Source organism: Oncorhynchus mykiss, chromosome 18 (assembly GCF_013265735.2).
Source record: "Oncorhynchus mykiss isolate Arlee chromosome 18, USDA_OmykA_1.1, whole genome shotgun sequence".
In the NCBI taxonomy this organism is placed as follows: Eukaryota; Metazoa; Chordata; class Actinopteri; order Salmoniformes; family Salmonidae; genus Oncorhynchus; species Oncorhynchus mykiss.
Window position 1 is genome coordinate 39,475,861 of NC_048582.1, and position 19,233 is coordinate 39,495,093.

At 46.9% G+C, this 19,233-nt stretch overlaps 1 protein-coding gene across 7 annotated transcripts in view; it reads right to left on the reverse strand.

Moving 5' to 3' along the window:
• The window catches only part of LOC110496815 (glutamate receptor ionotropic, kainate 5), a 99,066-nt gene that overhangs the window by 8,435 nt on the left and 71,398 nt on the right, over positions 1–19,233 (reverse strand). For 5 of the 7 annotated variants that reach the window (XM_036952757.1, XM_036952753.1, XM_036952752.1 and 2 more), the window contains 11 exons: positions 18,427–18,606; positions 16,881–17,033; positions 14,518–14,622; positions 14,212–14,319; positions 13,040–13,243; positions 10,789–10,902; positions 9,846–9,955; positions 9,376–9,549; positions 6,807–6,972; positions 6,122–6,347; positions 4,462–4,590 (listed from right to left, as the gene is read on the reverse strand). In XM_036952757.1, the coding sequence (XP_036808652.1) occupies positions 4,462–4,590; positions 6,122–6,347; positions 6,807–6,972; positions 9,376–9,549; positions 9,846–9,955; positions 10,789–10,902; positions 13,040–13,243; positions 14,212–14,319; positions 14,518–14,622; positions 16,881–17,033; positions 18,427–18,606 (1,669 nt within the window). The remainder of the gene's footprint in view (positions 1–4,461; positions 4,591–6,121; positions 6,348–6,806; positions 6,973–9,375; positions 9,550–9,845; positions 9,956–10,788; positions 10,903–13,039; positions 13,244–14,211; positions 14,320–14,517; positions 14,623–16,880; positions 17,034–18,426; positions 18,607–19,233) is intronic. The other 2 variants (XM_036952758.1, XM_036952756.1) reach the window with 1 other exon arrangement.

Here is a 19,233-nt window from a genome sequence, read left to right on the forward strand (position 1 = left end):
CACTTAAAGCACGTCTTGACAGAAGTAAGGGCTGTGAGAGGAGCTGCCACCTGACCGAAATTACGGATGAAACGACGATAGAAGTTCGCGAAGCCGAGAAAGCGCTGCAGCTCGACGCGTGACTTAGGGACGGGCCAATCAATGACAGCTTGGACCTTAGCGGGATCCATCTTAATGCCTTCAGCGGAAATAACAGAACCGAGAAATGTGACGGAGGAGGCATGAAAAGAGCACTTCTCAGCCTTCACAAAAAGACAATTCTCTAAAAGGCGCTGGAGGACACGTCGAACGTGCTGAACATGAATCTGGAGTGACGGTGAAAAAATCAGGATATCGTCAAGGTAAACGAAAACAAAGATGTTCAGCATGTCTCTCAGGACATCATTGACTAATGCCTGAAAGACAGCTGGAGCGTTAGCGAGGCCGAAAGGAAGAACCCGGTATTCAAAGTGCCCTAACGGAGTGTTAAACGCCGTCTTCCACTCGTCCCCCTCCCTGATGCGCATGAGATGGTAAGCGTTACGAAGGTCCAACTTAGTGAAAAACCTGGCTCCCTGCAGGATCTCGAAGGCTGAAGACATAAGAGGAAGCGGATAACGATTCTTCACTGTTATGTCATTCAGCCCTCGATAATCTATGCAGGGGCGCAGGGACCCGTCCTTCTTCTTAACAAAAAAAAAACCCCGCTCCGGCGGGAGAGGAGGAGGGAACTATGGTACCGGCGGCAAGAGCTACAGACAAATAATCTTCGAGAGCCTTACGTTCGGGAGCCGACAGAGAGTATAGTCTACCCCGGGGGGGAGTGGTTCCCGGAAGGAGATCAATACTACAATCATACGACCGGTGTGGAGGAAGAGAGGTGGCCCTGGACCGACTGAACACCGTGCGCAGATCGTGATATTCCTCCGGCACCCCTGTCAAATCACCAGGCTCCTCCTGTGAAGAAGAGACAGAGGAAACAGGAGGGATAGCAGACATTAAACATTTCACATGACAAGAGACGTTCCAGGAGAGGATAGAATTACTAGACCAATTAATGGAAGGATTATGACAAACTAGCCAGGGATGGCCCAAAACAACAGGTGTAAAAGGTGAACGAAAAATTAAAAAAGAAATGGTTTCGCTATGATTACCAGAAACAGTGAGGGTTAAAGGTAGCGTCTCACGCTGAATCCTGGGGAGAGGACTACCATCCAGGGCGAACAAGGCCGTGGACTCCCTTAACTGTCTGAGAGGAATGTCATGTTCCCGAGCCCAGGTCTCGTCCATAAAACAGCCCTCCGCCCCAGAGTCTATTAAGGCACTGCAGGAAGCTGACGAACCGGTCCAGCGTAGATGGACCGACAAGGTAGTGCAGGATCTTGAAGGAGAGACAGGAGTAGTAGCGCTCACCAGTAGCCCTCCGCTTACTGATGAGCTCTGGCTTTTACTGGACATGAAGTGACAAAATGACCAGCAGAACCGCAATAGAGACAGAGGCGGTTGGTGATTCTCCGTTCCCTCTCCTTAGTCGAGATGCGGATACCTCCCAGCTGCATAGGCTCAGCACCCGAGCCGGCAGAGGAAGATGGTAGTGATGCGGAGAGGGGGGCAACAGAGAACGCAAGCTCCTTTCCACGAGCTCGGTGACGAAGATCAACCCGTCGCTCAATGCGAATAGCGAGTTCAATCAAGGAATCCACGCTGGAAGGAACCTCCCGGGAGAGAATCTCATCCTTTACCTCTGCGCGGAGACCCTCCAGAAAACGAGCGAGCAAAGCCGGCTCGTTCCAGCCACTGGAGGCAGCAAGAGTGCGAAACTCAATAGAGTAGTCTGTTATGGATCGATTACCTTGACATAGGGAAGACAGGACCCTGGAAGCCTCCTCCCCAAAAACAGATCGATCAAAAACCCGTATCATCTCCTCCTTAAAGTCCTGATACTGGTTAGTACACTCAGCCCTTGCCTCCCAGATTGCCGTGCCCCACTCACGAGCCCGTCCAGTAAGGAGAGATATGACGTAGGCGACACGAGCAGTGCTCCTGGAGTAAGTGTTGGGCTGGAGAGAAAACACAATATCACACTGGGTGAGGAACGAGCGGCATTCAGTGGGCTCCCCAGAGTAACACGGCGGGTTATTGATTCTGGGCTCCGGAGATTCGAAAGCCCTGGAAGTGGCCGGTGGATCGAGGCGGAGATGGTGAACCTGTTCTGTGAGGTTGGAGACTTGGGTGGCCAGGGTCTCAACGGCATGTCGAGCAGCAGACAATTCCTGCTCGTGTCTGCCTAGCATCGCTCCCTGGATCTCGACGGCTGAGTGGAGAGGATCCGAAGTCGCTGGGTCCATTCTTGGTCGGATTCTTCTGTTACGGTGCGTGAATGAGGACCCAAAAGCGAATTAACGTAAACAGAGCTTCTTTAATAACAAAACATACGTAGGCTCAGATGGACCGGCAGATTCCGACAGGACAGGACAAGGTTGCAGCAAACACGATGACGATAGTCTGGTTCAGGCATGAATAACACAAACAAGAATCCGACAAAGACAGAAACAAAAACAGAGAGAGATATAGAGGACTAATCAGAGGGAAAAAGGGAACAGGTGGGAAAAGGGGTGACGAGGTAGTTAGGAGGAGACAAGGAACAGCTGGGGGAAAGAGGGGGAGAAAAGGTAACCTAAAACGACCAGCAGAGGGAGACAGGGTGAAGAGAAAGGACAGAAACAAGACACAACATGACAATACATGACACGTTGTATGTGTCGAACTGCTTTGCTTTATCTTGGCCAGGTCGCAATTGTAAATGAGAACTTGTTCTCAACTTGCCTACCTGGTTAAATAAAGGTGAAATAAATAAATAAAAATAAATGTGACAAATTTGATTTGTTGTGGGTGTGTACAATTCAACAAGCCTGCATTCATTGACTTAATAAGTCAATCAACCACACGAATCCCCTTCAGCTCTTCCTGTTCTATTTCAAAGACAGAATATTCAACACGAAGGTTTTACATGTTTGTTTGTTTTGTTTATCCTCAAAATGTCTCATAAGAATGCTCTGAGCAAGTACCCTTGTTATGTTGAGTGTATCAAAACAAAGGCTCAAGTCTCCCTGCTTTAACCTGAGGGCACTCATTTATCCCATGGATGACTCAACTGTAACGAGTGTGTCTGGTTAAAAAGTAGTGCACTATATAGGTATAGAGTGCCATTTGGGTCGCACATGTGTCTTACTGCGGGGCTGCCAAATATGCAAACCACAAACAACATCTAGCGTGCTAGCGTGTCTGGGTCTATATCGTCCAGTCTGTTGCTTGTAGCTATCTAAGCATTTGGAATGGGAGAAGGGTTAGCAGATGTCCCAAAAGGAAACTGCAGAAATGAAAAATAAGAAACACTTCAGAAAAGGGGGAAATACAAAAACAAAATGTGCTTTTGGAACACAAACACACACACCATGTAGACATTTATATCCCCCTGGTAAAATGCAGTAATCATGACACTAATCAAATAAATCTTCCAAATTAGTTTTGTTCTTAAACCAACACTGTTTTTCTCCTCAGGCATCATTGCATGCCCCCCCCCCCCCCCCCCCCCCCCCCCCCCCCGTGTGCTTCCTCAACAAAACAATAACAGCGGTGGTGGGGTGGACAGTGACTCAGTTTCCCCCTACTGCGGAATCCATCCTTAAGGATGAGGCATAATAAACCCAACACACATTCACACACACACACACACACACACACACACACACACACACACACACACACATCTAACGCAAATGTCATTTCCAGCTGTGAGTCATTGTGATGGGAATAGAATGGACTACACGTATCAATTCACTTGTATACCACGATTCTGCGACACCAAAAAATACATGGACTTTATGAGTATCTGAGGAACAAGTGCTTGCTACTACTTGAGGAAATGTCAGCAATTGTATTGTGTACAAATGGTATTATGTACAGTAGTCGTGTGCAATTCTAATGTGACTGCATAGGAGCTGGTTTGGAACAAATAAACATTATCTCAGCGGTTAGCATGGCGGCTGACGGTTGCTGGGCAGTCGTTACCAAGAACAGGACCTGACGGAGAGCCACTCCTGGATGGAAAAGTTGTGTATTTACTAGCCTAACTTAAGGTATACGATATGCTGGGCTGTGAGGGTGTGTGAGGGTTAGGGTCCTATTTCATTTCCCCACAAGTGTTCCATTCATTTTCAAGCCTCTCGGAGTAGGAGTGCTGATCTAGGATCAGCTCCACCCTGTCCATTTAATCTTATTGATTAAGATCAAAAAGGAAAAAGTGATCCCAGATGAGCAGGCCCACTTTGAAACGCTTGATGGGGGGCCCCCTGATCATTAGTGCTGGTACTTTGCCAGGTCTCCATTGCGAAAGAAGTCATCTGACCTCAATGGGACTTCCTGGTTTAAGTAAAGGTTAAATCAAATAAAAACTACTGACACAGGTGGTGCTGTACCCACCCTTGGCTCGGTGGTCCTCCTCCTTGGGGCACTGCCCCCCTTCCCACCACCTCCTCTTCAGGATCTCCAGCCTGTTGTTCTCTGCCAGCTGTAACACCCCCAGAGTGATCTCCTCTTTAAACGGCGAGCCTGAGGAAGAGGGGGAGGAGGGAGAGAGATAGAGGGTGGGGGAGAAAAAGAGAGAGAGTGCGGGAGAGAGAGAGTGTTACAGAGAGAGGGAGGAAAGGAGAGAGGGAGAGAGAGAGAGACAGACGGACAAGGAGGGAGAGAAGGAGTGAAAGAGGGCGGGAGAGAGAGAGTTACAGAGTGCGGGAGGAAAGGAGAGAGGGAGCGAGAGAGAGACAGACAGATGGACAAGGAGGGAGAGAAGGAGTGAAAGAGAGAGAGAACAATATTACTGTTGCTAATTGTGTATCACCATGTCCTCATTATTGATTTAACTTCCTGTGTCATTGCTTGGCGATTAAAGATAGTGACAAATCGTGCCAATAAAGTTAATTGAATTGAATCGAATCAAGATGGAGGACGCAAGAGAGGATTGGGAATAGAGAGGGCTTTAAAAAGAGGTAGAGAACGTGGTGATGGAGAAAGAAAATGAGGGAGGGGGTGAGTGAGCGAGAGGAAGGGAGGGAGAGAGAGAGAAATTTATAATTGGGACTCTGCACTACATGTGAGCCAACTGTAACCTTAGAGGTTGGCATCCATGCTGTTGTGCAAATACAACAAACACCAATTATACTGTACATGTAAGTCAGAGGTTGTAAGGTAGGCCAGCCAGACATACTGTTAATATTCAGTAATAGGCTAGTTAGCTGGGATGGAACCATCTGTGAACTCCACAGATGGATCTCCACTAACAAAATGTTAAATGTCAAAATGTTCCCCCTGAGATTTTCACTGTGGGATCTCTGTTCCCAAGCGTTCCATCCCAATTCCACCCCCGGCTAATAGGGAAGGCGAAATAACTCCCACATAGCTGGAGTCGTGTAAATACATACTTCCCCCCAAAAAAACAAGGATCCAAGCCTGTCCTTAATAAATCTGTCGCTGAGGACCACCTACTTGTGTAACATCAAAGTTGCTGAGGAAGAAGCAACTGTAGCCATGGCGACAGGCTTCTTAAAAGAAAATGTTGGGTGATGAGATGTGAGTTATTTCTGACCTTTGAGCTGGAAGGCAATGTAAAGGCATGTTGATGAAAGAAAGAGGAACCGTATCCCTGGTCAGTCCTTGAGGGAAATGTGATACTGTATGTCTGAGGCCTACTTTGATGTTTTGAAATTCTGGGAATTCTTTGGGGAAAAATGTCCCGAGGCTGTAATACATAGCCAGGAATCCATCTAAACCAGGTGGGTTTGATGTTAAAGTGGGCCTCCAGCAAGAACATGCAAGTTCATATTTAGGTTTATCATCAAAATAAAATGAGAGAAGTGTAATAACATGATAAGTTCCAGGGAAATGACACCAAATAAGAATAGAGCTCTTGGTGGTTAGGGTGTGAAACCGTGACTCTTGGTGTCCAGCATGCCTCCTAACCCATCCTTCTCTCCTTCCCTCATTCTCTCTCCTCCACCCTCTCCAACACTCACTCAGTGGCATTTTGATGGCAGTCCTCACTCCTTCTCCCCTACCCCCCCGACCACACTCCCTCTCCACTCACCCAGGGGCATGCCGATGCCATAGCCCTTGGTGTCGAGAAGACCGCCTATTTGGGTGAGGTTACAGTTGAGGCGGCGGTGGTACTTGTTCATGGTGCTCTCCAGCAGGAAGGCGTATTTGGAGTTGACCACGCGGGCGATGCCCTCCTCCGTGCTCTTCACAAACACACTGGGCTGCTTGGAGTGCATGTAGTTCCACATGCGCTGGTACGTCTGGTAGCGCGAGTTCTGTTGATGGGTGTGTTGAAGGTTGTCATGGCAAGACAAGAAGGGGTTTGAACTTTTTGTGATACCCCCAACACATACACATGAACCCCCATCCCCTCTCTCTCACACACACACACACACACACACACACACACACACACACACACACCCCTGCACCAGTGGCATAGCGCAGCTTAGAATGGAACCCCCCCCCCCCCCCCGCCCGTCTGAACAAGGCCCCAACCACATTTTTTTGTTGCAGTTTTATAGCTAATCTCATGCCATTTTACACATTTTTCCATGAAGCTGAGAGAAAAGGTAGCTGTTTTAAAGCAAATTTCCCGCAATTCTACACATATTGCAATGAGACTTTTTCATATTTAAAGCAGATTTCCTGCAATTCTAAACATACATGTATGATCTGTTCACATGTCCTGCACCCCCCCCCCCCCACACACACACACAGCATACAATCCCTACCATGAAGAAGGTCATGGTGGAGCCCCCTTGGATGGTACCATACTGGATGTTTGTCTGGTCAGCCAGGTCGTCAGGAGACTCGATGGGCACCTCCATCCTCTGAACAGTGAGGAAGGCTGCCAGGTTGGCCGTGTAGGAGGAGATGATGATAAGAGTAAATGCCCACCTGGGATGGAGAGACAGGGGACAGGCATATTACCACGAGTTACACTATGGCAAAGTTAAGCCTAGCCTAGTCCTGGACTAAAAAAAGATATCTATAGGTGTCACGTTCTGACCATAGTTCTGTTATTTTAGTCTTTGTTTTAGTATGGTCAGGGCGTGAGTTGGGGTGGGCAGTCTGTTGGTTTTTGTGTTCGGCCTAGTATGGTTCTCAATCAGAGGCATGTGTCGTTAGTTGTCTCTGATTGAGAATCATACTTAGGTAGCCTGGGTTTCACTTTTGGTTTGTGGGTGTTTGTTTCCGTGTGAATGTTTGGGTCACACGGTACTGTTTCGGTTTTCGTTTTGTTCACATCGTTTATTGTTTTGTATTTCAGTGTTCAGTTCGTTTCAATTAAATATCATCATGAACACTTACCATGCTGCGCTTTGGTCCGATCCTTCTTCCACCGACCACAACCCTTACAGAAACACCCACCACAAAAGGACCAAGCAGCGTGGTAACGGGCAGCAGTAGCAGGTAGCAGCAGCGATGTCAGGACTCCTGGACATGGGAGGACGTTTTGGACTGCAAGGGTCGCTACACATGGGAGGAGATCCTGGCTGGAAGGGATCGCCTCCCATGGGAACAGGTGGAGGCAGCTAGGAGAGCAGAGGCAGATGGAGAGAGGAGCCAGCGATACGAGGGAGCACTGGCCTGGCTTTAGGGAGCATTCAACCAGGTAAGGTTGGGCAGGCTCGGTGCTCAAGAGCTCCAGTGCGCCTGCACGGTCCGGTCTATCAGGTGCCACCTCCACACACCAGCCCTCCGGTGGCAGCCCCCCGCACCAGGCTGTCTCTCCGTCTTCCCCGGACAGGTGCTCCCGCCTGTCCAGCGCTGCCAGAGCCTTTCTCCTGCCCAGCGCCGCCAGAGTCTCCCGTCTGTCCTGAGCCGCCAGAGTCTCCCGTCTGTCCTGAGCCACCAGAGTCTCCCGTCTGTCCTGAGCCGACAGAGCCGCCAGCCAGCCAGGAGCCGCCAGAGCCGCCATCCAGCCAGGAGCCGCCAGAGCCGTCAGCCAGCCAGGAGCCGCCGGAGTCTCCCGCCTGTCCGGCGCCTCCGGAATCTCCCGCCTGTCCAGCGCTGCCGGAATCTCCCGTCCATTCGGGACCCATGGCTAGGGTCCCCAGTCGGAGGTCGGCGGCGAGGGTCGCCGCTCGTAAGAGGGCACGGGGGCGGTTGAGGAGGCGGACAAAAACTGTGGTGAAGTGGGGTCCACGCCCCGCGCCAGAGCCGCCACCGCGGACAGACGCCCACCCAGACCCTTTCCCTATAGATTCAGGTTTTGCGGCCGGAGTCCGCACCTTTGGGGGGGGATACTGTCATGTTCTGACCATAGTTCTGTTATTTTATTCTTTGTTTTAGTATGGTCAGGGCGTGAGTTGGGGTGGGCAGTCTGTTGGTTTTTGTGTTCGGCCTAGTATGGTTCTCAATCAGAGGCAGGTGTCGTTAGTTGTCTCTGATTGAGAATCATACTTAGGTAGCCTGGGTTTCACTTTTGGTTTGTGGGTGTTTGTTTCTGTGTGAGTGTTTGGGCCACACGTTACTGTTTCGGTTTTCGTTTTGTTCACATCATTTGTTGTTTTGTATTTCAGTGTTCAGTTCCTTTCAATGAAATATCATCATGAAGACTTACCACGCTGCGCTTTGGTCCAATCCTTCTTCCACCGACGACAACCCTTACAATAGGATCTTAGTTGTTGTCCAGAATATGGTGGCAGAATTGTGGTACCTTTCCCAAAATGCCATTTTTTTTCAAAAAATCCTGGTTGCATTTCCTGCTTTTTCACTAGTTATTCCTTCCTGATTCTTGGAATCTTCCACCCAGGATTTCAGGGAAACCTGGGAAATGTGGGTAAGTTACCAGAACCCTAGTCCAGAAATAGGCTTCATTTGTGTCCAGGAGACTATCCCATTTTATTACACCTCAAAGTTCTGCTCTTTTTCTGAATCCTTGTGAAGGTCAAAATGACAAATTGTTGAACTCTTCCCATTCACAGAATGCTGTTGCACTGATATAATGAAACGTTTGTTGATCGTCTGAGCATCTACATAGTTTTCAAAAAAAGTAACTTATTGCACTACTTTACCCTTTAGGTTGAACCCAGTTTTATTCTGAGCAGTGCATTGCAGTATCAAGACAATTCAGAGTTAACGGAGCTAACAAACTAGAGTGAGAAGTGGTGAGGTTGGGTGTAATACTGCGGCATAATATAATTCCCATCAGTATATGACTGCCATCTGCTTGATCTGATGAACAGTAGCTTTGAGAGAAGAGTAAAGTGGAGGAAGAGCGGAGGAAGAAATATAGAGATTGATACTGTAGATAGACACACACACACGTGCCAAAAACCCCCCTCCCACACTCACCAGACCCCGGAGACGCAGCGCGTGGACAGGGCGCGGGGCATAATCTCAGAGCCCTGCTGCATGAAGCCTCCCACGGGGAACCACAGGCTGTTACCCAGGGTGTACTGGTTCTCCAGCATGTCCTTTCGCCCCATAGGACACGGGTGGGAGTTGTACCACTCATACGGACTCAACCTGGGAGGTGGACAGTGAGAGAGGTGGACTATGAGCTTCGACATATGATTTATGTCTTCAACACATGATTCACACATACTAGCATCGTGTCTTAATGCGTTAAAAAAATATCCCCAAAATTGCATTTAGCTTCTCTCTATTAGATAAGTAGATGAGGGAAAGAAGACTTGTATAACCTCTGGTCCCAGATCTGTTTGTGCTGCATAGCCAACAGATATAGGACCACCAGGCTACTCTAACCAGTGTATATGCAGGTTGAGGTGTCCCCCAGCCCACTAGGTGGCGTAGTTAGCTACCTGGCGGCTAGGAAGAGCACACAGCTGACAGCCAGGTAGGCCAGCAGCATGAAGAGCCACACGGCCGGAGAGAACGGGTCCAGGAAGGAGAAATAACCTGGCTTCCGTCCCTGATTGGAGGACGAGGACAAAGTTAGTGTTAACGGAGATCAATAGCGGACGGTGCAGTTCAGATTTCAAACACAATGGGGCAGAGTATTGGCATTGATTGCATCACAGACTGGGCAATGTGAGTACAAGGTCGTATTCATTAGGACTCAACAGAGCAAAAGGTTTTGCAGCAGAAAAATGGAAACAAGTTGTTTCAGTCCATTTTCTTCCATTTGGTACCTAATGAATACGACCCACGACAGCTTGAGTAATTACATTGATAATGGAATGTATTAGGCTACAGAGTAATGTGGTTTGTTTTGTTTGTTGTCCATATGTGATAATTGCATTTTGGATGAATCCGGTTGGGGGTGACACTTTATCAGCAGACGTTAAAATACTCATCATGATCATAGTTTGAATACATCCTTATTCATGACTTGTATATGATTACGGGTCCTCATAAGAAATGATTGATACATGCAATGTACTCGCCTATGGGACTAAATACATCCACGTCTGATAGACATTTTGCTAATGCTTAACAGACCATTTTATCACGGTCTATAAACAGTTTATAGGCACACAAATAAAGTGTTAGCCGAGGTAGTAACAACAATGTATAAAACAGTGTACATTCCACTGCACCCCTGGTCCAGCTGGAGGCTTTCCATTGCTTTCCATTGCTTTTTCATAGCTAGGAATGACACTAAGGACATGGCAAGAGCCGTGACAACTCTCACAGTGGAAAAGCACCAACGTAGTACAGCACACATAATCTGTACTCAATGACAGTGCAGAACAATTAGTGGTATATCATAACTAAATGGACTGGTCTCCGTGGTCATCTTACCAAATGGACTCTGTACAGGATGCTGATGCCCAGGGACATGAAGGGTTTGGAGAAGTCTATGACCTTCTCCCTCTCTGAGGTGATGGTGAACCCAGCTACCGCCAGGTCTGCTTTCTGTAGGAGAGAGGGATGGCGAGGGGGGGGGGGGATAGAGGGACAGAGAGAGAGAGACAGAGAAAGAAAGTGTGAGAGAGAGAGAGATAAGGAGAGAGAGGGAAGGGAGAGAGAGAGAGAAGGGAGAGAGAGAGAGAAAAGACAACAGAGTGAGAGAAAAATATTGAGGGAGAGAGATATAAGACAGAGGGGAGTCGAAGAGAGAGCAGAGAGATATATAAAAAAAAATGTAAAAGGATGTTATCGAGGAGGACTTGAAAGCAGTCTTGACATGTAGGAAAGCAGGAGGGGAAGAGTCTTCAAGAGGGAGGTCTAGAGGAAGGAGAGGGGCGGGACACACCATAGAGGGCATAGTCATCATAGAGTGCATGGCTGCTCCAACAAAAACAAGACCCCAGACACCTCTCAGTTCCTTAACTACAGTTTAATTGATTAACGAGGACAGACTCGTTAACGAGTTTCACCCACTTTCATCATGCCGTATCAGAGAGGGAGAGAAGGGGGTGGGTTAGTGTGTTATTCAATGAACTGTTTAGGCAATGCTAGTTTGTGTGTGTGTGTGTGTGTGTGTGTGTGTGTGTGTGTTTGTGTGTGTGTGTGTGTGTGTGCTTACTGCATAAGTATGCATATTAAAAAAATCTAGTGAGTGTATATTTTCATGGAATTTACATAACTTTGTGTGTGAGGGCTCACTCTGCATATCCATTAGTGTGTGTCTCTCCGTGTGTGCCACCAAGAGCGTGTTCACTCCACATGAGCGCATGTGTGTGTGCACTTACAGTGTGTACACTCTTAGAAAGAAAAGTGCTATCTAGAACCCAAAAGGTTCCATAGGAGAACCCCTTTGAAGAACCATTGTTGGTTACATGTAAAAACCCTTTCCACAGAGGATTCTACATGGAACCCAAAATGATTCTACCTAGAACCAAAAAGGGGTTTTACCTGGAACCAAAAAGGGTTCTCCTATGGGGACATCCGAAGAACCCTTTTGGAACCCTTTTTTTTCTAAGTGTATACACACACACGTGTGTGTACACGTGCGTTCATCAGGGTGTGTGCGTGCCAACCTACGCTAGGGCATCACAGGCTGCACCACTGTATAATTAGCGACAGAGAGACATTTGATTAAGCTCTTAACGCGCCGGATAGGTCACGCACGGCTCCACTACCCCACCAGCTCCACTCACACTGGGGGAAAGTCAGGTCATTATGGATGCCATCATCATTATCATTACCATTTTCAGTAACGGCATTATTAGATGCTATCGGGAGTCGAGATAGGGCCAGCAATCACACAGATAGCATCGGTAATTGCAATTGTCCTTTTTAGTTGTGGCAACAGCAGTGGCGGTAGAAGTAACGGGTGAGTCTATGGCGTTGTGGCGGACCTATCGCTATCAGTCACAAACGTAGCAGCAACAGTAGTGCTAGACACCGTGTTGTTACTATGGCAATAGCAGTCGAAGGAGCATTAAGTGCCTTGCGGATTCTGGTACATTTTGCTCTGCGTCACAAAGTGACCCTGAGGAAGTGCTCCCCCTTCCTCAGGGACCGGTCCCTGCTCAACCCCTCCTCTGAACTGCAGGTGGGTGCCAGTGAAAGCCACCTTGATACACACTCTTTGGGTTATGTTTGATAAATGTCGAGTGTCAGCTTCAGTTGACATACCAGCCCCTGACAGACACGTCTCGTCACATGCCCTTTCAATGATCTGACTGTTTCAATAAGCATATCTTTGAGCCCGGGAAGTTCTCCGAGAGCTACAGGTTAACCTGGCGATCAGCAGACTTTGATTGAGACGCATGACTTCCCACCCTTTCGATCCGTTGTCACCAACCATGGTCCTAGAGTGCTCAACGGGTTTTTGCTCAATCCCAGCACTAACACCCGATTCGATGAATCAACTAATCATCACAATTTTAGACTAATTGCATCACGTATTGTAGCGCAGAGCAGGGGCAAAGACTGCCTGTCCCTATAGCTCTCTACGACCAAGGATTTTAGACAGCCTTCTCATGAGTTATCGTGGCGATCACAGGCTGCCTTTGACTGATTGACGACCCACCTCATTGACCCACTTTTACAGCCAGTCGTCTAGACGGTGTGCCTGCGTGCGTGTGTGTGTATGTGCGCTTACCCTATTGATGAGCTCTCCCACCATGCCTGTCCAGGATCCATTCGGTTCAGGCGCTCCGTACAGCCCGTCATCCACCAGCTTGATCCTGAAGGAGAACTTCAACAAGTCCGACAGCTCTCTTAGCATGTCCACACAGAAGCCCTGGTACCGGTCGTTTCCCCGCAGCTCCTGGTAGTTGGACTTATGCATCACATACGGGTTCTCCTGCAATAGAAGGACATCAAAAGGTCCTTCAAGAGCTATAATTCAAAGAAGGCGAAGGCATTTTCCTGAAACGTGTTGATTTAAAAAAATTAATTAAAAAAGAATACCCCCCCCCCCCCCGCTTGTCTTTTGTTATTATATGTAGCACTGACTTTGCTAACAGACACTTATTAAGGAATACATTTGCTTACTATGACTGTGATATGTGGTTGTCTCTCAAAGCTGCCTCTAAGATGATTGTACTGACTAAGTCGCTCTGGATAAGATTGGGTGCTCAGTGACTGAAATGGAAATCTACATGTAATACATATCTTTGAAGTAAACATCCTACCAACAGCTGCTGAATATTTCTTCATCATTATTCAAAGAAGGAACAGTGTCCTGAAGGAGCTGACTCTTTACTTGTAATGCGAGCACATACCCACATTTACATATATTGTAATTTCTTGCATAGAGGTCACTGGCGAAATGATTTGTCATTAAGGGGCTATATGTGACTTATTAGCCATGAATGACATTAACATCTACAGTACTTAGCACTGACTTGATGAGGTGTATAGAACTGATATTACAAGTTACTGTACAATTAAATTATTAGTGTACCCCTAACTGGCTCCTTTTTAGTTCTTGGTCAATTTTATGTAATTTAATTTTTTATTTTTTTTAACCTTTATTTAACTCGGCAAGTCAGTTAAGAACAAATTCTTATTTACAATGACGGCCTACCGGGGAACAGTGGGTGACCTGCCTTGTTCAGGGTCAGAATGACAGATTCTTACCTCGTCAGCTCGGGGATTCGATGCAGCAACCTTTCAGTTACTGGTCCAACGCTCTAACCACTAGGCTACCTGCCGCCCTCAAATTAATCTTGAACACTTGAGAAATGTTTGTTTGACCCAAAATGGCTAACAGAAAACCAACAGTTTCACATCTACCAATGCAAATGTGCGAAACCAATATGTCTTTACCAATATGGTGGTGACGATGAGCGTCTTGTTAGCCAACGTCTCTGACATGTTGATGTCCAGAGATGTCGAGTTCATCGCCAATGTGTTGTTAGAGTACCAGATCCCGATCTATACACAGGGATGACGAGGGAAAGAAAGAGGGGAGAGGGGGATGAAGAGGAAGAGATAGAGAATAAGGTTGAACCCATGATCAATGTGTATGTTTTAGTCAAAATGTATTGTGCTTGTCAAATCAACTCCTAAATTGAGCCATTCCCCCCCGACCCCACCATGACCCAGTGACATTTGAACCCATGATCCCTTGACCTCTTTATGACCCCCACGGTGCTTCTCCAGGATTCTCAGGGTGTAGTTTGTCCTCTGGCCTTTGCTGTTGAACTCCACCCTGCCGGTCAACCCATCATACTCCACCTGAGAGAGACAAAGAGACAGAGAGAGAGAGACAGAGAGACAGAGAGAGAGAGACAGAGAGAGAGAGAGAGACAGAGAGAGAGACAGAGAGAGAGAGAGACAGAGAGAGAGAGAGAGAGAGAGAGAGAGAGAGAGAGAGAGAGCCAGAGAGAGAGAGAGTGAGAGAGAGAGCCAGAGAGCCAGAGAGTGAGAGACATAGAGAGAGAGTGAGCCAGAAAGAGAGAGAGAGAGAGAGACAGAGAGTGAGAGACATAGACAGAGAGTGAGCCAGAGAGACAGAGAGTGAGAGACAGAGAGTGAGAGACAGAAAGAGAGCCAGAGAGAGAGAGAGTGAGAGAGAGAGCCAGAGAGACAGAGAGTGAGAGACATAGAGAGAGAGTGAGCCAGAGAGAGAGAGAGAGAGAGAGAGAGAGAGAGACAGAGACAGAGAGTGAGAGACATAAAGAGAGAGTGAGCCAGAGAGACAGAGAGTGAGAGACAGAGAGTGAGAGACAGGGAGGGAGGGAGGGAGGGAGGGAGGGAGGGAGGGAGGGAGGGAGGGAGGGAGGGAGGGAGGGGAAGCAAGATAGAGAGAAAAACATACATTTATTATTTCAAGTAGCCAGAGAGAGAGAGCGGCAAATAGAGAGAAGAATTATGTGGAACCGAAAGAGAAGAGGGACAGAGGAACAGAGAGAAAGGGAGAGGGAAAGATTCGGCACAGACAAACAGACAGACAATAGCTAGGCTTGACAGTGGCGAGAAAGACAGAGAGATGTATGGCTAAAACAAAAGGCAGGCAAGCAAGACAGAGGGTGTGAAGAGAGATTCAGGATGAATTACACCCTAAAAGAGAACAAGAGATGCCCAAACGAGGAACAACAAAGCGGGGGAAGGATGGGGGAGAAAGGGGGAAAGGAGTGGAACCACTGCCAAAGAGAGTGTAGGAATGATGGAATGATGCGGAGAGCGAGAAAACATTGTCTGAGACGGAGAGAGATGAGGGGAGAAACAGATGGGGGAAAGATAAGAAGTGGTAGACTCCGATAGGATAGGAGGAAGGAAGGAAGGAAGGAAGGAAGGAAGGAAGGAAGGAAGGAAGGAAGGAGAGAGAGAGGATGGAGAGAAAATAGAGAAAATACGCTGCCCAGCAGAGCGCAACAATGACGATAGGAAGAATACCATCAAAACCACAACACACACCAACCACCCTAACAGCAACAACAGCCACAAAACAAGAGCAGTGGTATACATGGCAACGACCGAAACGCTCAAAGGCGACAGGAAGGTTATAGGACAGTGCTTCAAGCTCTAATGTACTGCGAAGTGGAGCTGTGCTATTCACTAGTTAGCCTACTGGTATGGTTGGGGTAAATTCCAATCCGTTTCAGTCAATTGCTCAATAATTCAGGATTCACTTCATGAATTGAACAATTCAATCACATTTATTTAATGAGCTGAAATTCCATTCATTCCGCAAATGTACTGAATTTACATGGATTTGTCCCACAACCCTTGTTACTTCTGTAGTTCAGGACCAAAGGCGGCCATGTCTTAGCGAAGCATGGAATCTATTGGTACCTGACTGTTCTGTACTCAACAACATTACATTGCTGCCTTGGCAGGAGAACGAGTTGGCTAAGGTGGAAAACGCATAAATAGCTAGCCAGGCTGGTTGGGAGAGTGTTCAGTAACAGGTGAATGTACCATGCCATGTTGCATACTTCAACTAAGCGTTGGACCTATTGGGACACAACCTGTCGTAGCTCTTTCCTGCAGTCAAATGACCTAGTGGCCTCATAGGTGGAATGTTATTAATAATTTTTATGATTTCATAATTAATCAACATAATTTAAAAAAAACAGCAGAAGATCCGGTGTTTCTATGTCAAACAGTTTTGTTATATTTCAGTCTTCTGTGATGTATGATAATAATAATACATTTCAATTCTATATCTAACATGGTACAGGTGCCTTCTTTTTTTCAAGCCCATAACCATGTGTGTACTTAAGACTATCAAGAGACACTCTATCCTGATTTAGCCCACTGCAGGAAAAGGTTAAACAATGTTACATTGTTTCCTAGTCAAGACAGCAATCAGTTGGCTTATATGCAGGTGGCACTACTGGCTAGTTGGGACACACAGGTGAACTAACGGTTTCTGTAGTCAACAACATTACGTTGTCGCCTTAACAAATGAATCAGTTGGCTAATACAAAACGGGATAGTTGGGACAGCGTTGGGACAGCGTTGGGTAAAGAGAGAGCATGTGTGGGTACCATGCGCAGGTAGTTCATCAGGCTGGTGCCGTGTTGCCAGATCTGAGGAGTGGTGCAGCTGAGCGGCTTCACTCCAATCTCCTGACTCCGGTTGAGCTCACGCACCGCCCCCACCACCACATGCACCGCATCAAACATAAGAGCCGACGACAGCTGTGGGAGAGAGAGAGAGAGAGAGAGAGAGAGAAGGGGCGAAGGGGATAGGGGGGAGGGAGGGAAGGAAGGAAGCAGAGAGTAAGAGAATAGTTGATACAAATGTGAGAGAGAGTAAGAAAGATGTAGGGAGGGAGGGAAGGAAAGCGAAGAGATGGAGAGAAAGATGAGAGAGGCAGGCATGAAGCTCGAGAAAGAAAGACAAAAAGAGTGAGAAACGTTGGGATAGATGTAACGCTACTCAGTCAACAAGGTGGCACTGTGGTCTGTGCCAAAGCTGTGTGATTCAATCAAACCTTAAAGGGATATTTCAGGATTTTGGATACGAGGCCTTTTATCTACTTCCTCAGAGTCAGATTAACTCGTGTATATCATTTGTATGTCTCTGTGTCTAGTATGAAGGAAGTTAGAGGTAGTTTTGCGAGCCAATGCTAACAAGTATTAGCGCAATGACTGAAAGTCTATGGGTATCTGCTAGCATGCTAGCAGGCTAGCAGATACTAATAGGATATCCATAGACTTCCAGTCATTGTGCTAACGCTAGTTAGCAGTTGCGATAGGTGCACGCAGAGACATAAAAATGGTATCCATGAGTTCACCTGACTAGATAAAGAGCCTCATTGCCATAATGCCGAAGTATCCCTTTAAAAATTAAGGACATCTGGTCAGGCCTCAGTCAACCTGGCAGAGTGAGAATCACGCAGACTGTGAGTGACAGCATGACAATATGTGTACTTCAACTGGCAGTTTGACCGTGTAAAAAGGAATAGTGATAAAGTCTGTCAATCAGAGGGGGCTGCTGGGAGGAGCTATAGGATAACGGGCTCATTGTAATGGCTGGATTAGAATTCATGGAACGGAGTCAAACATGTGGTTTCAATATGTTTGATGGGTTTGATACCGTTCCATTCCAGCCATTACAAAGAGACCGTCCTCCTATAGCTCGTCCCACCAGCCCCCTCCGCTGTGTATGACTTAGAAATGTACGCATAAATGTAAGTGCATGAGTGAGAATGTAGAACTGGATGTCATTACACTGTTATAGTATAACATATATAATACTATATCAGTATAAGTTATCATAGTCGAGAGTATACAGGTAACAGCACGTGGATAACTTAGCAGTAGGGAGAACAAACATACTTAGCTGACCGTATATGAGTAAATTACTGTAGCAGTATATGAGTGACAGCAGTAACAGTATGTGACAGTGTATGAGAAAACGATATGAGTAACAAGTATATGAGTGCTGGTAAATAATTAGAATACGAGTGACAGTAAGACTACACAATATATGAGTGTTTGAAGAAGATATGAGTTACAGTTTATGAAAGAGAGTGAGTATGAGTATGAGTGTTAGTCACAGTAATAGTGTATGAGTACAACCACATACAAGGATTCCGGTTCTCACCGACGGGCCAGGGTAGGGGCTGAGGTCACAGCCCTCCCTCCAGGACAGGTTGAGACTCCTGATGAACTCCAGGTAGAAGGGATGACTGCTGTTGAGCATGGAGAAACCTACGATGTTGGATTGGTCATCCACCACGTCGTCCAATCGCAGCAGGGGAAAGTCCTGATTGACAAAAGAGGGGGGGGGGCACTCTGTAGGGTAGCACCATGGTGCTCTTGCAGCATGAACTGACACCCAATCAAAGGATCAGAGAATTAATCTAGTACTGAAAGCATAAGCTACAGCTATCTAGCACTGCAGTGCATAAAATGTGGTGAGCAGTTTACTCAAAAAGAGAGAAAGACAATAGTTGAACAGTTTTGAACAAATTAATTTCTTCAAAAATGGAGAAGCAAGTGAGAGAGATTGTCATTTTTTCACTTTCAGTTTCACTTACTTAGCTAGCAAATGCAGCTGGCTAGTTTAATTACTCAAACACCCGGCTCAAACAGAGGGATGCTATGTTAGCTAGCTGGCTATGACTATCCCACACAACACTGAAACTTTTCCAAGTCAAGGTAAGCTTTTGGTTTTATTAATATATTGCCTAACTGCTTACTGACTGTACAATGTAACCTTACTGCATGATTGTAGCGGGTTTACTAACGCATTTGTTCTATTAGCTATATTGACTAGGATGTTACTTTGGCAAATATGGGGACAATGATGTAGGCTGTGTGTAGCGGTTATGACATGGTTTGGAAAGGTTTTTTCGCCTGGTCACATACAGCTGATATGTTGTTCATTGAA